Raw genomic sequence first — 22,452 nt, 5'->3', positions numbered from 1 at the left:
CAATCGTTGGCTAATATAACAAATCCTTCCCCTTGTTGATATTTCATTTTCTTTCCAGGAGCTTCTTGTGTCAATTTCCTGCCCTGCCTGGCGAGTTCAAAGGTTCATGAACTCACAGTTGGAAGTGTGAAGAGCGTGTAACTTGTGGCCCGCGCGGACGCGACCCGCAGACCTTGTTTCAGAGCCAAAAACCCTTCTGTCTTACTTCCGTAGGGGAAATTCAACCAGGTCAATTAGTTCATACAAAGCGTTTCAATTATCAGACATTTTTGAAGGGACAGATTTTGCATGTGGTAGTAGTATGTGTGTGTGCGTGACTTTCTCTTTCTCGTACAAGACCTGATTGCTTTTTAGTTTACGGCAGGTTCGCTGTTTGGCAGTTTATGCGGTTAGAGGGTTTCAAAGTTTGTGATGACTTGTAATTAAGGCTTTACAACTGTGTTAGCGTAGGTTAGTGACAGACTTCCGTCCAAATTCAGGTTATGTCTTCTGTAAGCTGAGGACCCTCCGTATGAACATGCAAACGCAAATGTGGAATGTGTATCTTCAGGAAATGTAAGATGTGCTGATGACCTTTGACTTTTCCTCCCACTCCCATCTTGTGCCGGGTATCTTTTGCCATTAATGGCATTGTCTTTGAACACGCAAATACAAATAGCACTCGGTTCAAACGGTTCAAATATATACCTCCACGGCTTTAAGTGGAAGACAGCGATGTACCTAGCTAATCGCAGATGACCACAGATGTACCTGTATTATTTACTGTAATAGCCCACTCACCATTTCTCTTTGATCAGGTCAATAAAACTTTTTTTTTTGTCTCTTTGTGAGGTCACATTACAAGGATCCTGCACTAGAATATTGAAATCAATTATCTTGTTACTTTAATAAGCACCGGCAAGGCGTGTGTGTGTGGGGGGGGCATTGGTCTAGCTGGATAGCTGAGCCTTCAAGCCAAAGTCATTTCATTTGATGTTTGTTTGAGGAGGGACAGATGCTAAGCTACAACATAGAGAAATTGCCTTGGAGGAGGTCTGTTTGCTACTGAATATTTTCCATTACGGTGGTAATTATTGACGAATTGATCCCATTCCAGTCTCATAAAAGGAAGCTATTTACCGCTTGTTAACATTAACCCTTCAGTTCTACTATACTGTTATCTAACCATCAGAGATGGGCATTACTTCCCATGCAGGGACGGAACGGACAGACGGATGCCCATTTTGTGGACGAACAGAGGGCGGACGAGAAGTCTTTTCGATAGGACGGATTAAGCAAGGACGGAAGTGGGTTTTCGTCTGTCCCTCTATTTGTCCCTAACCGAAGCAAGTACGGACTGACGTGTTGTGTTGGGTCCTTTTAAAAAGCATGACCACCGTTCTCTTCGGCGATACCACTGAGCCGTCTTTATTAACTGACTGCACAACGCTTCATGTTGCGCAGGCATAGTCAGCCCTCTAGTGGTTCAACACACGCAATATCATGGATTATGCCACAGGCCCCCATTTCACTGACTGACAGAAACACGACCAGCCTGTCTTGTGTGTGTAATCCGGGATAAGGTATTGGGCGTAGGAAAAAGGTGGACTGACTGAATGTAAGGACAGAAGCGCTTCAAAAAGATGAGGACAGACAAGATGAGAGGACGATTATTTTTATGAATAAGGACGAAGGGACACTTACGGAAGGGTACCTAAGCCGCGGATGAAGGACGGACCGGCAAAAAAGGTTAGAGTGTCCATCTCTGCTAACCGTGATTACATATCAGTCAAATCAGTGCAAAATGTGCTTGTTTTCTGTCTGTTAAAATAATTTCTATTAGATTTTTCGCATAAAACTCTTACAAAGTTATTCTAACATGCTATTGGGATTTGAATGCTAGTTATAGTAAATTGATCTTAAAATAAGAACTGCCATAAGACATTATGGGATTTACTGGGGCTAGCTGTGTTTTAAGAAATCTTGCCAAGTCAATTGTTCTTGATGTATTTGTAGATGACTTTGCTTAAAGTAAGTAGTATATTCCTTAATACATTATGTTCTTCTTCTTTTTTTAAGCCCAGTTTTTGTGCTGTGTGCATTCTATGTTGTTGTGTGCTTGTCTGTGTGCTACAGCTCCACGTCTTAATCCAGTTATTTCATACTCCCAGTTTCACCTTATTCAGGTTAAGGTCGGCAAAAATGCTGTTGACACGAGGGCGTCTTTTTCAGAGAGCTTCCGTTATTAGGTTAGTATTGAACAATTCCTACCAATTTAGGCATGGTGCAGTGAGTATACTGCATTTTTTTTTTTTTTTTTGCGGAACCTTCGTAACCCAGCAAAGTCTTGAACAAAGCATCCGGTCTTATGTTATTTCTCGCGACTAGAGCTGTCTGTATGTTGCTATTGTACAAGGCCTGTCTAGAACACACACAAACATGAGCAAGGCCACATGCATATAAGACAACTATAGCGAAGCGAGAGCAGCCCAAGGATAACTGCAAACTGGCCCTGAACCGTGCAAATTAACTTGAGTAGAATGCACGTGCACGTGATGTACAAACCTATATGTATGCATCAAGAATTGCATGTACGTGTATGTTCCTGAGTGCATGCATGCCCGTGTCTATATTATCAAGTGACCTTTGCTGCCCTATAGAACGCAGGCACTGTCCGCAATAAGACATGCAGTCAAAGTACCCGACATGCCACTTAACCCCCCGCCTGGAACCTTGACAGCTTCTCCATGGGAGGCTGACCCAGAAGGTCCTGTAAGATGCTTTGTTCATACCAAGCACACACACACACACACATGCATGCTGCATTAATACAGACTCCCAGTCTCCACAGCTGTATTGTACATATAGTGTGCTGGAGCTAAAGGCACGCATAACTTTTTGACAGGCATGAGGTATGGGATCATCACTGACAAAAGCGTTGCTGTCCCGTCTGGAGTTACAGCTCTCGCCTTGTCATCCTGAGCGGCCTCACTATGTCTTCCTGCCTCCATATATCTCCGGAAAGACACGTGCATGTGTGCATTAATAGTCATTAAATATATGCAGACACTCTTACTCTGGACGGGGTGTTGTAAAGCAGGAAGCCAAGCAGACTCAAGGTCTTAAAATATTCATCTTTTCAATTTTTGTGTGTGCGTTTTGCATTGCCAGACCCAAAAAAAAAAAGTATGGTTAAGTTATTCTCATTTTAGACAGGCACGTTATTAAGTGTACCTGCACATTATAATGAGATCCAAAATAGACACTCTTTAGAAAATGTATTGTTTTGGTTGGTTCTTGTGTAACTTACTTGGAGCGCTGTGTAATATTTTGCACCTCTCACATGGCTAAATGAAATGAATATTTGAGACATGCTGTGCAATTCAACAATCACAATATGACACAGTCGCATTAATACCGAGCATGATTGCCATTGTTGGCATTTTCAGCTGTTAAGTTGCTCCTAATGTTGTGACCAGAGAGTGACAGAATTTATTGCTCGACAGTATATGGCTTACCCAAGATTCAGAAATGTACCACAAAACAGTCTTTAAGCTATTTCCAACCTAAAATGAGTCCAATCCTCTCTTCTCTTTGGTGAAAAATGTAAACTTCAAAATCTGTCTACCGAGGTGATAGCTGCCTGCGTAATCTGATTGTGATAGCACTCTCACTATTGTGATGAAACTATCCATTATTTGTTATTTTTGGGAGGGACATATTTCAGACTTTGAAAGCTGGTGGGTGGACAGCTATCAGGAAATACTGCTGTTTTTATGTCAAGTGATGGGCACGTCAACCCTGCCTACCAAGGTGCGTAAACTATGCTCCGATTGAGACGATGTGCAGTTTAGCAGATAATAGGAGGGTTAGCGTGACATGATGTTGTAAAATATTGTCATCACTGGATGGCAGCAGACAAGCCAATGGCTCGGGAAAACTAAACTCTGAAATAATAGCCATAGATCTTGCCAGGTAGTCATTTTCAGAAGGTGCTTTTCTCCAATATGCAGTGAAAACATCTCAAGTTGAATGCCCCTGAAGTCGTCCAATTTAGATTTCAGACAACATTTGGACAAGTATTTACTCATGGTAATGCATTTGCCCTTTTTTTTGGGGGGGGGGGCGTAGTTTGTTTATTTTTTTACTTTTTTTTCCCAAAGTGGCTTACACTTAATGTCTATATCATTGCAACGGTTACACCCAAGGATAGATTATTTCTATTTCCATTATTTCCCATTGGAAAAATTGTTCTACGATCCTAACAAATGAGCATCCCAAGTATGTGATAAAAATATAAATTGTAACCTCTCAGCTCTACTCAAAAAATAGTGAAAGAACTGATTGCATTCTTTTTGTTGGTATTTATCCAGATGTCATGATAGCAGCTTTTCATTCTGCCTCGAAATTGTATAGTTTTTGATTTTAATGATCATTTAGCTCTCTCTTTGCACGTGCAAGCCTCGCCCTTGTATACTAGTGGCAGTTGGTGAAATGTGAAAGGGTCGTGGTTTTATGAAAGCAGTGACATTATAGCATCCAGACACAGCTCCATGGCAACCCACCATGAAGGTCAGAGTGTCTTTGTCCACGAGCATGTAAAGTCCATGGTTAAGGGGATGCCATTATATGTCAGTGTATGTGTGCATGTTAATGATGACCAAAGTTTGATGTTTTTTTTGTTTTTTTTTTTACTTCTTTATCACAATTTCCTACAGTTTTTAAAACATAATGAATTTTGGGGGTTCAGATTTCCACATTTTGATCTGAGAAGCACAATGTCAGGGGCTCGCATCAGGACAACTTTCTACAAGAAAAGTGTCTTAACAGAGCACAGTAGACAATCCCTATATAAAGTATTCAGGTAATCTAAGGCACAACTAGAGAGAGAGAGAGAGAGAGAGAGAGAGAGATTCCTACTGTGCAGATGATGTAAGTCTACTTAGTCGTGCTTCCTGTATTATTAATACAAGTGCAGCACTTCACAAGCCGAACACATCAGTTCAAAAGACAATGAGTTTGACCACTTTCTCCACTTTCTCCACTCGTAGAGGCTATTTTTAAAGGTCAAGAGCGGGCGCTTAGCTGGATAAGAATTCATACTCGTTGGACTTTCCATTAGGCACATTCTACTACAATTCCCCACATTGTGCACTATGTAGTATAGTGATATCTCAAGCTGATAAAATCCATTTTTATGCACTATTTATTTTGTATTAGATCATCAATAATTAGAAAATTCCATAAACTCTTCTGGCACTTCATAAGGCATGTCAACAATCTAAAGAGTTGCATTGAAAAAAAAATCTGCCTTTAAAATGAAAATGATTCACTTGGCACTTTTACAGAAATATTTGTTTAACAATTTGGGTTTGGTGTGGGGCATCGCTGCATCATACTGATCTCTAATATTTCAAAGTGTGGCAGCTTCATCCACTTTGAAAGTACTATTTGTGACTATTAATTAGTTACGACATTGTTTCATCAGATCTGTCAAACTTTGCCCGTTTAAATGAAAGCTGGCTCTACAGGCACTATATCGAGAGAGGTTTCCGTGTTCTTCGTCGGTATAGTGCGTCCACTCCCATGCACTAGTAAAAGACCATTTTAGTGCTATTCTTTCTGGCTATAAAACAAGGAATGACTAATAGCCAATTTGTCTCCAACGCAATTGACCATTAATTGACACTAAGGGACTGTTTGTGAGCCTGGATACAATGAAGCACACGTCTTCTCTCGTCCCAGTACAGTGTACAGTATTTACAGAGGCATTGAAGTGGGTTTGGGGAGGCTATAATTCACGAGGATGGCCCCAGGGGCTGACAGGATGTTGCGGGGGGGGATGTGTCATTTTTCCCAAGACTCCCTTGGTGACGGGGCGGACACATAAAGAAATCCTTTTACACACACAAACCTACCACACACACAGTGTTCCATACTGTATACAGTCTCCACACATCAGTGTTTCACACCCATAAAAATGGTTGTTTGGCAAAGTGTTGGAGCTCAGAGGAAGTATCTGTCTCTCTTTTATTCATTTCCACTTCTCTGATTTCGATTTGAGCCACGGCATGCCGATGCGGACGACATCAAACACCCGCCCGAGAAGAACAGAACAAGAACTTGTCTGTCGCTGCTCTTAATTCATTGTCTCCCTCGGGGCAAAATGAGCACTGACAGACGTAAATGGCAGAAATGAATATCGTTAAGATCACAGTTGGGGGTGAGGGTGGTGGGCAGGGCGATGGTGGATTGCGGTTGCAGGCTGGTGACAAGAGCGAGGGGAGCATGAGGAGAAGGCTTGATGAAAGTGAGCGGGATGAAGGAATGCATGAGTAGGTGCCTCTCTTTGCTGACAGACACTATATTATACTGGCTTGACCACCTGCTCTCAGCTTACCCACCCCCCCAATAAAGAAAACACCACATGTACCCAGTAAAATGCACCCTGATGCGCAAGCATCCCTTTACGACGTATATGTTGAATAAGCAAGAAAACGTGTCCGCGATTAAAAGCATCCGGGACATTTTCCGCCTGCGTGTGCTTCCACGTTAGCGGTAATATACGATACAGTTTAAGTCTGCCGCGTGTCTTCTATCCCAAACTCCCGCTGAGACTGTAAACCTATCGGCCTGTTAGCCAAGCTGGAATGCGTCTGTCAACTCGTGGAACAAGCGACGCTCATGCATGCTAGTCCTATGACTTCAGTGCTCCTGCCTCGACTGCTTTGTTACAGTACTTTGATACCTCAGAGCTTCCCGGGGTCTCCGTACTGATTTATGCCAAGGCCAAACAATCTGAAATGTTTCGGTGTGAGTCATTTGATTACAAATCGTAGCCATTCAAAGCCATACTGTTCCACTGCAACTTTGTATGAGCAGCGCCATCTGCTGGATCTCGAGCGGCACTAGCCTTACTTGGCCCCAGTGCAAGTGGACTGTAACAACGATAAATTTTATATGAGCTCGTTGTCACACAGGAAAGATTATTCTTGATATTATTAGAACACACCTCCCTGGTGAAATAAAAACAATATGGGGCAAATGTCATTGCATCTGTGGGACCGAAATGTATACACTACAGTACTGTTTTAATTTTTATTTTGTATTTATTTGGCTGCATATCAGGAGTGCGGCACCTGCGTGTGACGTGGTACCGGTAAATCTGTTCTCGACGCCATTTGGCTGTCTCGGACCGACAGAGCGGGCCTGACACACAGACGGATTAAAGCGCTGTGGAATACCAGCCTCTGATCATTTCAATAAATGTTTGTGTTTCTATTGTATTATTATAAAACAATCAAATACACATCAGTATGTACCACGTTAATTACGCGTGCTCTCTTGTGCCACGTGACTATTGCAAATTCTTTGCAAGCCGTTTGTAACATTGAAACTGTTGTACGTCTTTTTTTTGCCCCTTTCTTCATCTGCATATTATACAAAACAATACAACTTTATTTCATAACAACTACAGCTGTAACAAAGCATTAAGGCCACTCAGATCAGCAAGTAAATGTTTAGACTCTCTGAATGTCCTTCTGTGCTTTTCTTCGCTCTTATTTTCAAGAAGGGGAAGAACATTTGCGATGATGTTAGGGCTGCCATTCTGACTACACCGTACCCAGCTGACCTCTGTACCCTTAAAGGACTCTGGCCTTAGTTTTCACAAGTTACACACATTCCAAAGTGGATTTGCGAAGCGACATAGCAGGATTCCTGCCGATCCTGTGTGATCGACAGTGTAGTTCATTCAAAACTCTGTTGTGCTGTGAGAGGTTGTGACTAGTATTTGGGTTGAGGACATCTGGTCAAACCCTCAACTTGTCTACACCCATCTTTGAGTGCTTGTATTTCCTTTCCCCCCGGTCTGACTTTGTTGCAAAAATGTCATCATACCCTTTATAATATTCATTTCATATCTTTGCTGTTATCTCCCACAGAAGCATGTCTGAGCCCAAGCACAGTTCGGTGTGATAGACAAGTCCAGAAAGTCTGTTTTATGTTACGGACTTCTATATGACTACTACTGAGGGCGGCATTGTAATTTCTTGTCGGTCCTTTGGACAAAAAAGGGGTAAGAAATGTTTTCCATCTCCGAGCTCTTGAAGAAAAGAGACTTGCGGGAATGTTGAGCTGGTGAGAGGAATTTAATTTAATAGCAAAGATTATTGCGGAGAGAAATATTGGATGCAGTTATCTGCCTCTCACCTTCTCCTTGCTCTTCATTACAGTCTCCTGCCATCAGACGTAACAAGGTGAACACCACACAGGGTTGAAGAGCTTTTTTGGGGAGGGGAAACTACAATCTCAAAGAAATGTAATACAGTTGGACTTTCTAAAGTTGAACACCCTTGAGCTAGAAATGAGTTTTTGGGGAAACAACCATTTTAAGTCAAACGCCATTTTAAATCGTCATTACATGCAAATGACTGTGTGTATATTTGTATGTTTTGCTTTAACTTTGGCATATTCCAAAAATGGAGCGGCTTCAACATGTTGGTTGTTAATAGAAGATGAACATAAAAAACAAAACAAAACTGATTTACATGAAGTAAGATAACTCGTATTCAAAGCAGTCAAACGCCATTATAAAAGTTAAGGCAGAGTGTTGTATTCTTTTTGTTTTAATTAAGGATGTTAGAGTAACCATTGAAAATCCTGCAAACTTAGAGAGAATAGGCAAATGTCCCAACTGAGATTCGAACCCAGATCTCCTGACTGTGCTGCAGAAGTGCTAACCACTTTTCACTGTGCTGCACATAATTTCCTATGGGAAAAAAACAAATGAAAATCCCAAATCTGGTCGACCACCATGCTGGAACAGATTTATGTGCACGATATGTCATTGCGCCTCTTCTATCACATTGGCGGTGCGTAATTAGACATCTGCACAAACGACCACAAAGTGTTTGCGCTGTGCATCTGCAGCATACAAAACGTGTTGAGAGATCCTGGATAGATTTTGCATGGGTAATCCAAATTCGGGTTCAGTCAGAGTTCATCCCCTCTTGACATATTTTTCCCCCTGGGCCAAAATCAACAAATGATCCCTCACGACACAAACACACAGGCTCTCAAGCATACAAATGCTCAACAAGATACTCACAAAAAAGTTTGGAGAAAACAATTGTATTTTTTTTTTTTTTTCCTTTTTAAGGTCCTCATACGTTTCTACTTTCTTGTTTTGTGATTTGATTTATCAGGCAAACAAAACAGTGCCGGAGGATCGAAAATTGAAAATCAGATGTATGAATTTCACCAGGGAGACGTGTGGTAATACAAATAGATTTGATTCAGGGTCACATGCAAGGTGGGTGAAACAAAGAACTCAGGTAGGTGTAAAAATGGAAAAATAAAAGGAAAATGCTGGTAGCTGCAAAGGCCTGTTGCGCTTAAGGTAGGAAGAACTATCGGCCTCACGGACGCATTTAGTCCAGCTGCAGTGAGGTAGTTTTTTTTTTTCAACTACCAACCAGTATCAAACTTACCATTTTCAAGCAATATTTTTATATGAAATAATTTTAATAAATTCTATAACTTTGAGGAAAAAAAATGTAATATTTTCGAAAATTATCAATTAGGTTTCAGGATGAACCACAGCACCGAGACTGCCCTTGTTAAGATTTTAAATGATTTTAGAGGCAATCTTGATCAACATAAACTGACAGTGTTGATTTGACAGACTTGATATTAGCCATGCCATTCTTTTAAACATACTCAAATATCTGGTTGGCCTCTCTGGTGTTGATCACAAGTAGTTTTTTATCCTACCTAAATGACAGAACTTTTATGGCAAGGTTGTTCTTCGCAATCTATGAAATTATGTGTGGTGTGCCACAAGGTTCAATTTTAGGCACTTTATTGTTCAATTTATACATGCTTCCTCTTGGTGGTGTCATCAGGAGACAAAGCTAATTTTCATTTTTATGCTGATGATGCACAGCTGTATGTCCCTGTGTCTCTTGATGATAAGAGTTTACTGGATGCTCTTTTTCACTGCATTTTAGACTTTAAATCCTGGATGACAGAGAACCTTCTCCATCTTAACCAGGACAAAACTGAAGTTTTAGTTATTGGTCTTAAGGCCCAGAGAGAGAGAGACATTTAACCAAATGAAGGCGTGTGTCCTGACGAAGACCAAAGACCAGTTCTGCTGGACTGCACCTTTTAGCAAAAAATCCTATCTGGCTATTTGATCTCAATTGTTCATCTGATTTGGAGGACTTGGATCACTTTTCACTCTCAAAAGATGCCTGATGGAAGTTCATTACAGCGTGCGAGCGTGGGAAGGCGTGTGTGCAGATAGGTGTGCGTTTGTCTCTCTGTGGTGTCACTGGGGTGTGTAATTGAAATGGAAATGAGCCAATCAAAGAGTGTGATGGCTAGTCACGCTGCTCCTTCCAAATTTAGGCTCTTCGTATTTTAGTGTGCATGTTGGCGTGTGGACATTTCTTGACCCCTTCTGTTGGAGCGCTACTGCGTCATGCAAAGCCACCATGTCTGGGCCCGGCTGGCTGACACGCAGCCTTCTGAGACAGCTGCACCATAACAGAGACATGTAATTATCACCATTTTACAATTAGCCCACCATTTAACTCTGCTCCTTAATTACCTGTTTTTGTGCCAGAGAGCCTCCCCCGACATGCTTCTCCATGTCTTTGCAAAAAGTCAATTGTGAAGAAGTATATTAGAAAATGGAAAAGTGATTGTAATGGCTCGGTCAAGTGTGTTTTGGGCTTAGTAATTCCACAACAACTCCATCTGGTCAGCTTCATTTTGCCAGCATTTAGTCGGCTATCACTGTGAGGGGTTTTGCTGAATTACAAATTCTACATTTGCACACAATGCATGTGTGTGTGTGTGTGTGTATATATATATATATATATATATATATATATATATATCGTGGTGGAAGGCCGTCTCAAAGTATTTAAGTATTAAATAAACTATAAACTAGTTGTGTGTGTCACCATAGTCTTTTAGAGAAAATGGATCAATTTACATAGTAACACCAGCGAGCTGGGGGAGCTCTAAAGGTTTTGAGAGGAACCTTACAGAGGTAATTTAAAAAGGGCTGACAATCGCCGTACTTCATTTCCAGTTTCTTTCGTCAAAGATGCTCTCAAAACTTTTAGAGCTCCCCCAGCTCGCTGGTGTTACCACGGCATATCCCCTGCCTCCATTTCACTCATCATACCTGCCACAGTTCATTTGAATTCTGCTGGTGCATCTCATACGGATGTTGATGTCCGTATATTTGAACATGTCCATTCTGTGGTGAAGAATGACTTCCTGTCCGTGCCGAGAGGCAGCTGACAGAATACTAAGAATAGCCGCAGGCGATCGAAGACGCCATCACTAGCAAGACAGATCCAGCTGACGATGCCTCTTATTTTAGATTTTTGTTTTGTTTAATAATTAATACAGAATACTCTTTCAATTGCCAAACTGGATATCCATCCATTTTATCCAGAATCTCCTCACCAGGGTCGGGAGCGAATTGGAGCCTGTTCCAGCTCATTTTGGGCAAGCACAGGGAAAACATGCGAAGAGATTCGAACTGTGGGGCAGATATGCTAGCCACGTTTCACCGTGCCGCCACAAAACCGAAATGGAATATGGATACTGGATATAATACTGGAATGGAATACAAATGAACTCATATTTTGCAATCAATTTCTTAGTTTGTGTCTGTCTATCTTTCTGGTCCTGGCGAAAGATTCTGCTCTAGAAATTCTGTTGGGCAGCAAATGTCAGTTCATACAAGACGTGGCCAGCAAAAACAGTTCACTCGAGAATTTTAGGACAACGACAACAAACTGTTGGTAAAACATAGTAGTGCAAGGTACTATTTCTAATACTTGGTCAGCCAGGTGTGGCGAGCAGATCGGGGTGACGTAAAGCACTTCTGGTCTCTCTTTGGTCGAGCAGATTCATCACTGCAGTGTATTTGTAATGTATAAGGAAACTCATCTAGAAGTTTTAGTTTGGCGGCGCTGGCTTCAGTTTACTCTCAAACAAAATGTGCCTCCTTGCCATGGCTAACACGGGAGATCTTCAGTCAGTCTCCATTTTATCATATGTTCGGGTGTCTCACTAACGTGTCCAGCACAGTGTGTATTTGGTTTCCGGCAGTGAGAGTTGGAAGTGGGAAAACAGACAGAACAAAGTTGAGCTGAGATGATACTTGGGAAGTAACTTGGAGAATATACACTTCAGCATAGCTCCTTCCTTTTCACGCATGTGTTGCATTAGTCGTCCTTTTTAAAGAGTCGTGTTCTCAGCTCGTATCAAAGATTCACTGCAAGCTCTGAACTGCTAGTTGAAGTCTTTTTTTGGATCCAAATACTTTCTCCCTTCTTGTTCCTTACCGTTTCTCACTCGGTGCCAGCTTCTGGCACTCTCAGTGCTGCTCCTTTGCCAAGCGCCCTCCACTCCATAGTGCAAACCTAACACAGGCACACAAATGCGCATGGAATTGGAAATGTGTTTCTTGCATGTTTGTGTTCCGTTACAGATATCTTTTTGTGTCTGATTTTACATGCTCACCAGGCCAAACAACCTTGGCTTCATTTACAGTCAGGGCCAGTCGCCACCGTTGTGAATGCTGAGGCTTGAAGAGAAGGGCAGTTGAAAGACCACACCCACACAAATACACATGCATGCACACATTTTATATCTCCTCTCCATCACAGGCGAATGAAAAGGATGTAACCGTTAAGACAGTGACATTTTAAAACAGGCAGAGAGATGCATGGCTCTTCCTGGACTTCAGCAAACATGTTTTAAATGAGTTGTTACAGATGAGCTGCTTGATGCTGTGCTTGTAACCGCTTCACAACGGTATTTACCCTGCAAGAGTAAACACAGGCGGGGGGGCGGGGGGGGAAAGACATGCTAGTTCACACTCACACACACACTCAAATACACGCGTGCACATAAATGAATATACAAAGCAAAGCCGGCTGACACCGACGCAATATGTAATGGGAATTGGCTGTGGGTACGTTTCCCACTGAATTGTGACATTAATCATTCAATTATACCAACACAAATGAAGTGACAAGTGACGGCGCTCCAAGCAGATTGCCGGAATTGCTATGTGAGCTTAAAAACCTTTGTGTGATGTGTGTTGGAATTGCCACTTTATAGATTCGTAGTGCAGCAGACGCCGGATCAGCATTCTAGTACATATGCGGCGACTTGATCCGACCAAATCCATCCTCGAGTCAGAACTCCAAGCGCCGCGATGACGCAACTGGAGGGAGTTGAATTGAGAGCATATCAAGTGAGAAATGTCACAACAGGGATAGAAGAGGATAACACAAAAAAGAGGCATGCATTTTCAGGGAATTTTTCTGGTCGACAGATTTAAGTAGGTACAGAGACAAGAGTTCACCATGATTTCATATATGTTAATCCTGAACCCTCCAGAGTCTTTCTCATACGTTTTGGCGATCTCAAGGAAACCCTTCGAATAGTCCGCAGTTTTCAATTAAAAGTTTGGTCCGGTTTTACGGACTCGGTCTAAGCCGACATGCCAGATGGTTTGTTTCACAAATCCGTCAAGGAAAGAGTGAATAGAATCTAATTGGGAAAAGGGCAAGGGCTTAAAAAAATAACTGTTTAGATGGGGGTTTTGCCTGTCACATCCATTATGGGCCAATCAGATCAAAAGTAAACTACTAGCTTGACTAAAAGCCAGTCTCTTGAGAAGCCAAAACAGCCATTAAATCAAGAAATGTTGCTGCTCTTTTTTTCTTTATCTACTTTCTATTGTTAGCCAATAAATTGTATTACTCGTTGGATTGGATTTTCTTAAACACAGATTCTTTGAGCCTCTCTTTTTTTTGGGGGGGGGGAAGAATCCACAATTGTCATTTGAAGCTGAACACAAGAGATTTGCAAAATATCCAAAAAGTATCTTCAGGGGTCCAGCTGCCTCTCCAACTAGATTTGTGGGTGAAACACATCGCTGGCACCAACCGTGCATATGAGTGTCCACGAGCAATTTTGTGGCTGGAACTGTCACGTTGAGAGCGCTTGAGGAGAGTGTTAAAAGGCACACAAGCATGTTTTACAGACTTTTTTTTCCGTGACCCTGAAGCCAAGCCGACCCTCACAGCAATTGCTCTCTAATTTAGGGCATTCCACAGGTGTGGGACCTATTCTGTCATCAGCAGATGAGATGTGTTGAGTGCGTGTTTAGGTTTGTTGTCGACATCTGATGAATTGGTATGTATCAAAGCCCTCTGACCCCCATGCGGCCTCTTCTTGCACAGCCATCGGGGACGGGGCGCAGTGTTTTTCTCATCATGACATTTCTCATCTGGACCCCCTTGTATCCCCGTGATCTTTTGTACCATGTCTGCGTTTGTCCTTCTGTCGGCAGAGATTTCCAAGTGCGTTTTCTTCCCACACTATTTCTCCCTCCATGTGCGGATGCGTGTGCAAGTATGTGGCGCAATGACAGATTTATGGATATAAACAAAGTCGTGTAAAGAAATTTATTGAAGCTTGAAGATGAGAGCCGGCTGCCAGTAAATTTCAACGCCACGGTGACAGAGCGCAGAGAGTATCAAGCTCACAGTCTCTGCATATGTGCGCTAAATTCGAACGCTTTTTTTTATTCGTTATTTGAGAGAGTCTTCAGGCTTCTTGTCCATCAATGTGACCTTTTCGCTTTGTTTCCTAGATTCCATCGTGGGGACTATCACATCGACGTGTGCATAAATGACTACCTGGATGTCTACTGCCCGCATTATGCGGACTCGGTGCCCGAAGAGCGGACGGAACGCTACGTCCTCTACATGGTCAACTACGACGGCTACAGCACGTGCGACCACACCTTCAAGGGCTTCAAGCGCTGGGAGTGCAACCGGCCGCACTCGCCCAACGGGCCGCTCAAGTTCTCGGAAAAGTTCCAGCTCTTCACCCCGTTCTCCTTGGGCTTTGAGTTCAGACCGGGAAGAGAATATTACTACATCTGTGAGTCTTCATTACGTAACATTTGCTCATGTTGCTTGACAGCTCTGTGACGGATCAATCAGTAGTATGTTTTTTGGCCTAAAACAGTCATTTAAGTTGGAAATACTTATAAATTACTGACCTTCCCGGCTACAATGTTAGTTAGCGCAACAAAGCAAGCACGTTGTTTTTTATTTATATCTTTAAATTAGGTTTCAATAAATTAATTCTGTAAATTCTTATTTCATTGTTAGGAAATGCAGGAAAGGCAATTTTGACAACAGCAAAACTTCAAACATTTAGTTGAATTGACCAACTTAAAATGTTATTGAAGTTTGTCGCCTTGAACTTTTGAGTTCATCTAACATTTTTTTTTTACAGTGTAATAATCGGTATTGGTATCGACCATGAAAAAAAACATCGGTCTATCTTTAGTAAATATTTGCATGACAAACACTTCTAGGACATACGTACAAATAAACAAATGAAAAATTGTAAGGTGGTAACCATCCGTGCCCTTCATGCTCTGTGTGACGTATTCTTACGCCATTGCATAAACTAGTTCATTGCACCTAGTTCGACACTATGAAATACTAAGCCAATGGTCGTTTTTTGTTTTTTTTATGTAAGATGTTCATGACAATTAATGTAAAAAGTCTAATTTCAAAAATGCATTATTTTGGCATGTTTGGGTAAGTAACTTTTTCTATTGAATGCAATCCACAAATTTTTTAAACAATATATGTTGCAGATATTTGGTACATTAGTAAAAAAAACAACTAACATAAACGTTTTTTTTGGGGGGGGGGGGGGGGGGGAAATAACATCTACACAAATGTAGCAATTGCTTTTTCAAAAATGAGTTGCTACGTCTCTGCTTTTTTCCGCTTTGTGAATCGATGTAAGAGAGGAAAGGGGATGATATTAGTAATGCTAGTTTAATGTATCTGCCTTTGTAGCAATTCTGTAGTATTTATTTCACCAACTATAGACATGCTAACTCTCGCTGGTTGCAAACTTATATTTCAAGACAGCATTATATTAATATATTAATGTTACTTTGAAACGATGAGCGGTGCTCTCCTAAATGTGATATAAGTATTGTCTCTTCTAGTAGTCTCTCTTTTTAAGCACGTTTTACTTATCCTTTCTTTGCCAAGTCACAGTACCTGAAAAATTCCCCAAAAAGTGGACTTTTTATGGAAGGATGAAAAGCTGTAAGGCGTGGAGAAGGAATCGTGTCACTTTGCCTGCACTGACGACACAACCATAAAAACAAACAAAAAAAAGGGAGGGAGGGGGACCTTATACCGCTGCAATGTAAGAAATTTTACACCCCATTGCAACTCTAATATCTAGTGTTGCATGTGTTTCTTGCAGTTGTGGTGATTTGTTAAATTATATGGAAAAACTGCACAAAAACATGCTTGCACAAAACAAAACAAAAGCACGCATTATGATTTGACTTGCCTTAAAATGTAAGACACAGTCAGCTCCAGAAGTTTTTTTTGACCTTAGTAGGGAATTTCAATTCATTTGCTCCCCTTAATAAATCATGGAAACAGAATTAAGGCCAACTTTTGCTGTAATAAAACTATAAATATATCCAAGTCATGTTTATAGTAACATTTTAGCATGAAACGAATGAAGAATACCTGAAACACAGGCACACAATCTGTCAGCCATGTTTTCACACCGAGCGCTGAGGTCGACACTTTTCGTGGAAAACTTTTCCCTAAAATGGCAAAGGTATTCGGAGGCTGGGGGTGTATAATGAGGCAGCTAGAAAGTTATTACTCAATTCTCCAGCTGCATTATACTGGAGTCTTCAAAAGGAATACCCTCCATCGTGCTCCTCCTCATCTCATGTTAAATGTTCCGTTGTCTGCGTCTTAGCATTAGAGGCGAGTCACTTTGAGGTTATCTCGAGTTGAAGGGTGCTTAAAGCGAGCAAAACCTCTGTGGCTCAACTGTGTCAGGAGGAATGGATGGAGACTTCATGAAATTTTAAAGTCCAAATGAACTTCAATCCTTTAATACATCCTTAAAGGTTCATATGGTATGTTGAGTAAAATGAATCATTGATAGTTTGCAAACCTGCACATTTAGAAATGGCCCTTACTGTGAAATTCAAAGATATTTTTACCTTAAAGGAATTGAACCAGCTGATCGTGTCTTTAACATTTCCAGACTGTAAGTATTCAAAAACATTGTTGGGAGATTTTCTTGGATGAAAAACAGAATGTCCAGTACTTAACATAAATCTGTAAATTACAATATTATAGAAAAATGCTTTTATTGCGGTTTTATTACAGTAATTCAATTCAAAAGGTGAGCTATTATATGCACTCAACAAAAATATAAACGCAATACTTGTGTCTTGTCTAGGGCACACCTGTGCACTCAGCATGGTGTCGAATCAGCATCTTGATATGGCACACCTGTGACGTGGGATGGATTATCTCGGCAAAAGAGAAGTGCTCACTATCACAGATTTAGACTTGTTTGTGAACGATATTTGAGAGAAATTGTGGTATTGTGTATGTGGAAAAGGTTTTAGACCTTTGAGTTCATCTTGTAAAAAATGGGAGCAAAAACAAAAGTGTTGCGTTTATGCATACATACCTGATTTCTATATTAAAATCATTTTGACTGTTAATTTTAGAATCCTTATATAATGATAATTTGGGGGTTTCATTAGCTGAAAGATTTAGTCATCAAAATTATGAATATTTAAATTATGTATCTAGTGAATTTACGAGTTTCTCTTTTTTAATTTAAGTACTACGATAAATTATTTTTCACTGCCTTCTTATTTATTGAGACACCCCTGTCTAAAGGAATATATTGGAAATACATTTTTAGATCTACTTTAAACCAAAAAAGTTTGTTCATATAATCTAAAGTTAAGTCACTTGAAATGTGCCTTTTATGGGGAAAAAGGATGATTGAGATGATTGAGGGAAGTTCATCCTCCCTCCAAATACTTGCTGCTCTTGGGAGATGGAGGAGTGGGCGCAGTCGCTACCATATGTCAAATTTAATGCAGAACTTGAAAATGGATGGCACATTTGTTCTGAAATGGGAAGCCGTTAATTTGATGTCTGGTTTATGCATTATTGATTCGGCTATTTGGAGAGAAAGTTTTAAGGTTTGTGTACTTTTTGTGCTAATGAGGGAAAACAAGTTTGTCTGCAGGCAAAATTAACTGAACACTCAGACATTACATTGACTGGAATGACAGTCTTCTACCAGGGATGAACAAAACAAATTAGTGTGATTGCTAAATGGTGCGTTACTGTGAAATTAGGGGTAAATGAGTCAAATATATCCCGAAGTGGCACCAAAATTTTATGTATTCTTCTTCAATCCATGCCCGACCCATTTGCAACAAAACCTACTTTATGGAGGTTATAATCTTAATAGGACTCCTTGGGGAAATAGGCCCAATCATTTTAACATAAAATATATCAAGAAATTGCAATACCGTATTTTTTGGACTGTAAGCCGCACCTTTATATAATCCGCATGCACTCTATTTAAAAAACAAATGATGAAAAAACGATATATAAGCCACAGCGGGATATAAGACTCACCTATCTATGTTGAAACATTTGATATTTACTGCATTTACGGAAAGTTTTTTAACTGAAAATATACGTATGTACCTGAACAAATTCTTTCCTAACAGTGCCTTTTAACACAGCAGCAACTTTGCTGAATGAAACAGAACCAAGAGGTTCCATGACGAAGGGGCGAGGCCTTGAAAATAATCAATTCTTTGTATTCTTCTTTGCATTGATTTTTTTTTTTGTAAGTTTTGATTCTAATTCCGGTTAGCCTAACGGTGGAATAAAAATCCACGGAATAGTCGCACCTTTATATAAGACGTGTGGTTCAAAACCTGGAAAAAAGTAGCTGCTTATCGACGGAAAAATACGGTAGTTATCCAGTGTCGAATCAGTAAAGCACTCTACATTTGACAACAAGTAACAATAATGGCTAGCTTACAAGCACTAGCAGCTAAAGTACTGTACGAGTGGATTTCTATTTGGAAAGTCATCAAAGCAATACTGGTCACTCTTTTTGAACAGGCTGCTGTCTTCTACTTCTGTCTGGAAACTTTTGGTATGTATTACTGCCACCATGCTTCTGGAGTCAGTGCTGTATGCTGCAGTATGATAATTCATCCGTCCAGGTTTTTTCCCCAAAATGTGGTCAAATTCCCAAATTGTCCAGTTGTTACAATTTTTGGCCAACACTGAAACACGAGTTTGCCTGTGAACCTTTTATTGTTTGCTCCCCAAGCGACAGCACAGAATGGGTAAGCTGAGTTGGGCTTTGAGTGCGAAGACATGTTTTCTCGATTGGCAACTTTTTATGAGGCAATTAACCGAAGTGTAACCCTAGATTTTTATCCGGACTTCTTTTCACATTTTCCCCTAGTCCCGCTCCACCACACCTGAATGAGACACTGGCAAAGTTTGCTGTTGTTTCTGCGCTGAAGATCTGGAAAACTAAAAGTGGCCTTGCATTTATTTGACTATTTGTCTTTATCAAAATTTGCAATATGGTCCTTGTCATTTCGACCCAAATTACACACAGTGTCATGCTAATGAAGATGAGAGGCGGTCGAGAGCTTGATAGGGGTTAGCAAAGGGTTACAAAACTCCTCCACTTGCTCAAGTCACTACTTGTAACGTTTATTTTTTACTGCTGAGAGATGCTTGTCCTGAGGGCCAGATTAAATTACTCTGCGACCGACAAGGCTTCCATGGAACACATGCATTTGGCTGTTGCACGGCGTATTGGTTTAGTGGCCCGTGGCTTCATTGGCTATTGAATGGTTCTAGCATACAGCCTCTCTGGCTAGCACGGCGGATATTAAAGTCATCTACCATGAAGTCGTCTGACGTGTGATTTCCCGCCGCCATTGTGTCCAGCTCCAATGTCCATAAAAAACAGGCGGGTCGGCTGCTGACGGATTGGGCTGTCTCTTTGGTGGACAGAATGTAGAGCTGAAGGGAGATAGAGAGGTAGTTACATTACGCCAACTGCACTCGTACCATTCAGTCATCCACTGCGTTTGTTTCCTTCTCCGCCATCATCATAATGACCATCAGCCAATGTTTCTCTCATCACTGCAGGAGAATTACGCAAGACCTCTTCGGCGGCATCTTTGTATTCCGATGGAGTTCTAATAATCCGGTGATAAAAACAACTATTCAACTGAGGCTGTTAAATTAAAGCACTAGATGGCACTAGACGGGCAACCTAATTACTGCAATTCTCTCAGGTTACATTCGGATTTAATATGCCGTTATTGTGAATATTCAAGAGTTAAGATGGTGGAAAAACATGAGAGGAAAAAAAAAACTGCGGCTCAGACTTGATTATCTCTAATCTTTTATCTCTAATCCTTTTAAAAGAGCAAAACTGAATGCCACAGCTGCGGAAAATCTTTCGCTAATCTTGTTTGTGTGCCACCAGCAGGACTGCTGGCTTTGCTTTATGGTCATCTGAGTGTTAAATATTGTTTCAGGACACTCTCCATTTCCTGTGTACGCAGCATGCTTACATGCTTGGTTCATTGTATTAACAAGGGAGCGTTTGAGCCAACTGTTGCTAAACTGCAAACAAGAGGTGACAACAGTTATACACGATGTAAACACACGGAGTTGTTTCTACATTCATCACACGATAGCCCTATTACAAACGCAGATAAAGTAACTAACCGTTTTTGCCAATTTTGCCGACCTCTAGCGTTGTCACATTTATTCATGCTATCTATGCATGGCACAGTGAGAAGTGAGAAGGCCAACTTCAAAATGAAATCCAGCTAAATAATACATAGACATCAATGCCTTGGCATCAGGGGCGTGGTGGCCATGGGGAATTGCAGATGTGTGTTATTTTCTATTCTGTATTCATAATTGTTCTTTAACCAAGCTAAAATATATATGTGTTTTTATTTTATCCGGCTTCATTATTCAAATATTTTCAGTAGGATATCTGAATACCAAAATATTCCATAGCTGCAGCCCTACTCATTATTCAGTGTCTGTACAGACCTAGAGTTAGACATCAAGTCAGGTTTGGATATAAAATGCCACATTAACCAAATGTCTTACTAAGCAGATGGATTTTTGGTAGCTACTCCGAAGAGCTCTGACTGGGTTGGGGTGGGGGGGTGGGGGGGGGGTAAATGTTGCAGATTTAATGTCAAGGCTTCATGTTGAGTTCTGTAATTAAACTGTAATTAAACTGCTGATTTCTGAAACAAACAAGAAGCTCGATGCAATGTGATCAGGAATCTAAGGTTGGTCCAAGGAGGATTAATTGGTATGGATGCAAGGATAATTCCTGACGAAATAGAAATAGCATTGTCAAGTCAATAAAGTATTTAAAGACACTCCCACATATAGTAGGGGCAATATATTCTTCAATAAACCTAAAATGCAGGATGTGGGATGAATCCACAGTACCCGTATAAAATCCATGGAAGCGCTAGGAGACCATGCAAATTCCACACAGAGAGGCCGGAACCGAACGATCCGCGAGGCAGACATACTAACCACAACCAATCAAATATAAAACTACTGAAACTGGAAAAAGATGGGGCCCTAAACATGATCCCTGGGGGCCATCACATAACAGACAGTCCACAGACTCAGAAATCCAGATCCACCTATGGATGCCGATGCCCTTCAAACCAAAAACATACTGCATATTGTATTTATCAGTCGTCCAAGTGTAACTCTTAAACAACTTGTTTGTAATTGTGGCAAAGAAATAGGCTTTTAGTTCCCTGCAGGGAAATTAATTACTTAAGACAAATAAGAAAAAAGAAAAATCCAATCAAAGCTACATATAATGTTGCCATGGCCCCATAAATAAAGTCGACATCACATTTCCAGCCTGAAAGTGTTGACGGGCGGAGCAGCTCAGCACAGACTCAGCAGTTAAACGTGACCTTGTAGCACATTTGCCAACACTGTGCGAGTGCATAATGCGGTGTAGTGTAGTGTAGCTAACAGAGAAAATTGTATGCATCATTAGCCGCCCAAGTAGGCTATACTGCACACCTGCACCTGACAAAAATGTCAATGTGTCCTGAGACAGAGGTGACTATCCTTGAACGCTGAGATTAGTCATAAACATTGGGCCCACTCGTATATGAGGGGGAGCACTATATAATTTAAAGGATTGATAACATGCAGTATTTCAAAATTCCCACTGGGAGTTTCCCCTGATCAATATTTACCCGCATATTCCCCTCGTATGTATATATTTAAAACAATGCCTGCATGTATAAACAGTTGTATCGGCCATTTATCATCTCTAATAAAACTCAGAGGCTGAGGGAAAGCAGGATGAAAAATGAATCGTCAGGGGCATGATTGATTAGCTTTCTTGTTTGTAGATTAGTATTAAGACGTCACATCATATTTATGTGCAGAAAGCGCCGCTTAATGATGTTTTCGCCCCTCGAGTTTAATGCGG

General features: G+C 40.9%; 1 protein-coding gene across 2 annotated transcripts in view; it reads left to right on the top strand.

The window, feature by feature from the left end:
* The window catches only part of efna5b (ephrin-A5b), a 96,985-nt gene that overhangs the window by 57,085 nt on the left and 17,448 nt on the right, over positions 1 to 22,452 (top strand). For both annotated transcript variants that reach the window (XM_086031349.1, XM_086031348.1), the window contains exon 2: positions 14,678 to 14,970. In XM_086031349.1, coding sequence (XP_085887475.1) covers positions 14,678 to 14,970 — 293 coding nt within the window. The remainder of the gene's footprint in view (positions 1 to 14,677; positions 14,971 to 22,452) is intronic.

Source organism: Filicampus tigris, chromosome 5 (assembly GCF_054856515.1).
Source record: "Filicampus tigris isolate MCC_2025a chromosome 5, RoL_Ftig_1.0, whole genome shotgun sequence".
Taxonomy (NCBI): Eukaryota; Metazoa; Chordata; class Actinopteri; order Syngnathiformes; family Syngnathidae; genus Filicampus; species Filicampus tigris.
Note: the sequence above shows the minus strand (reverse complement) of the source record. Positions and strands in the feature narration are given on the sequence as shown.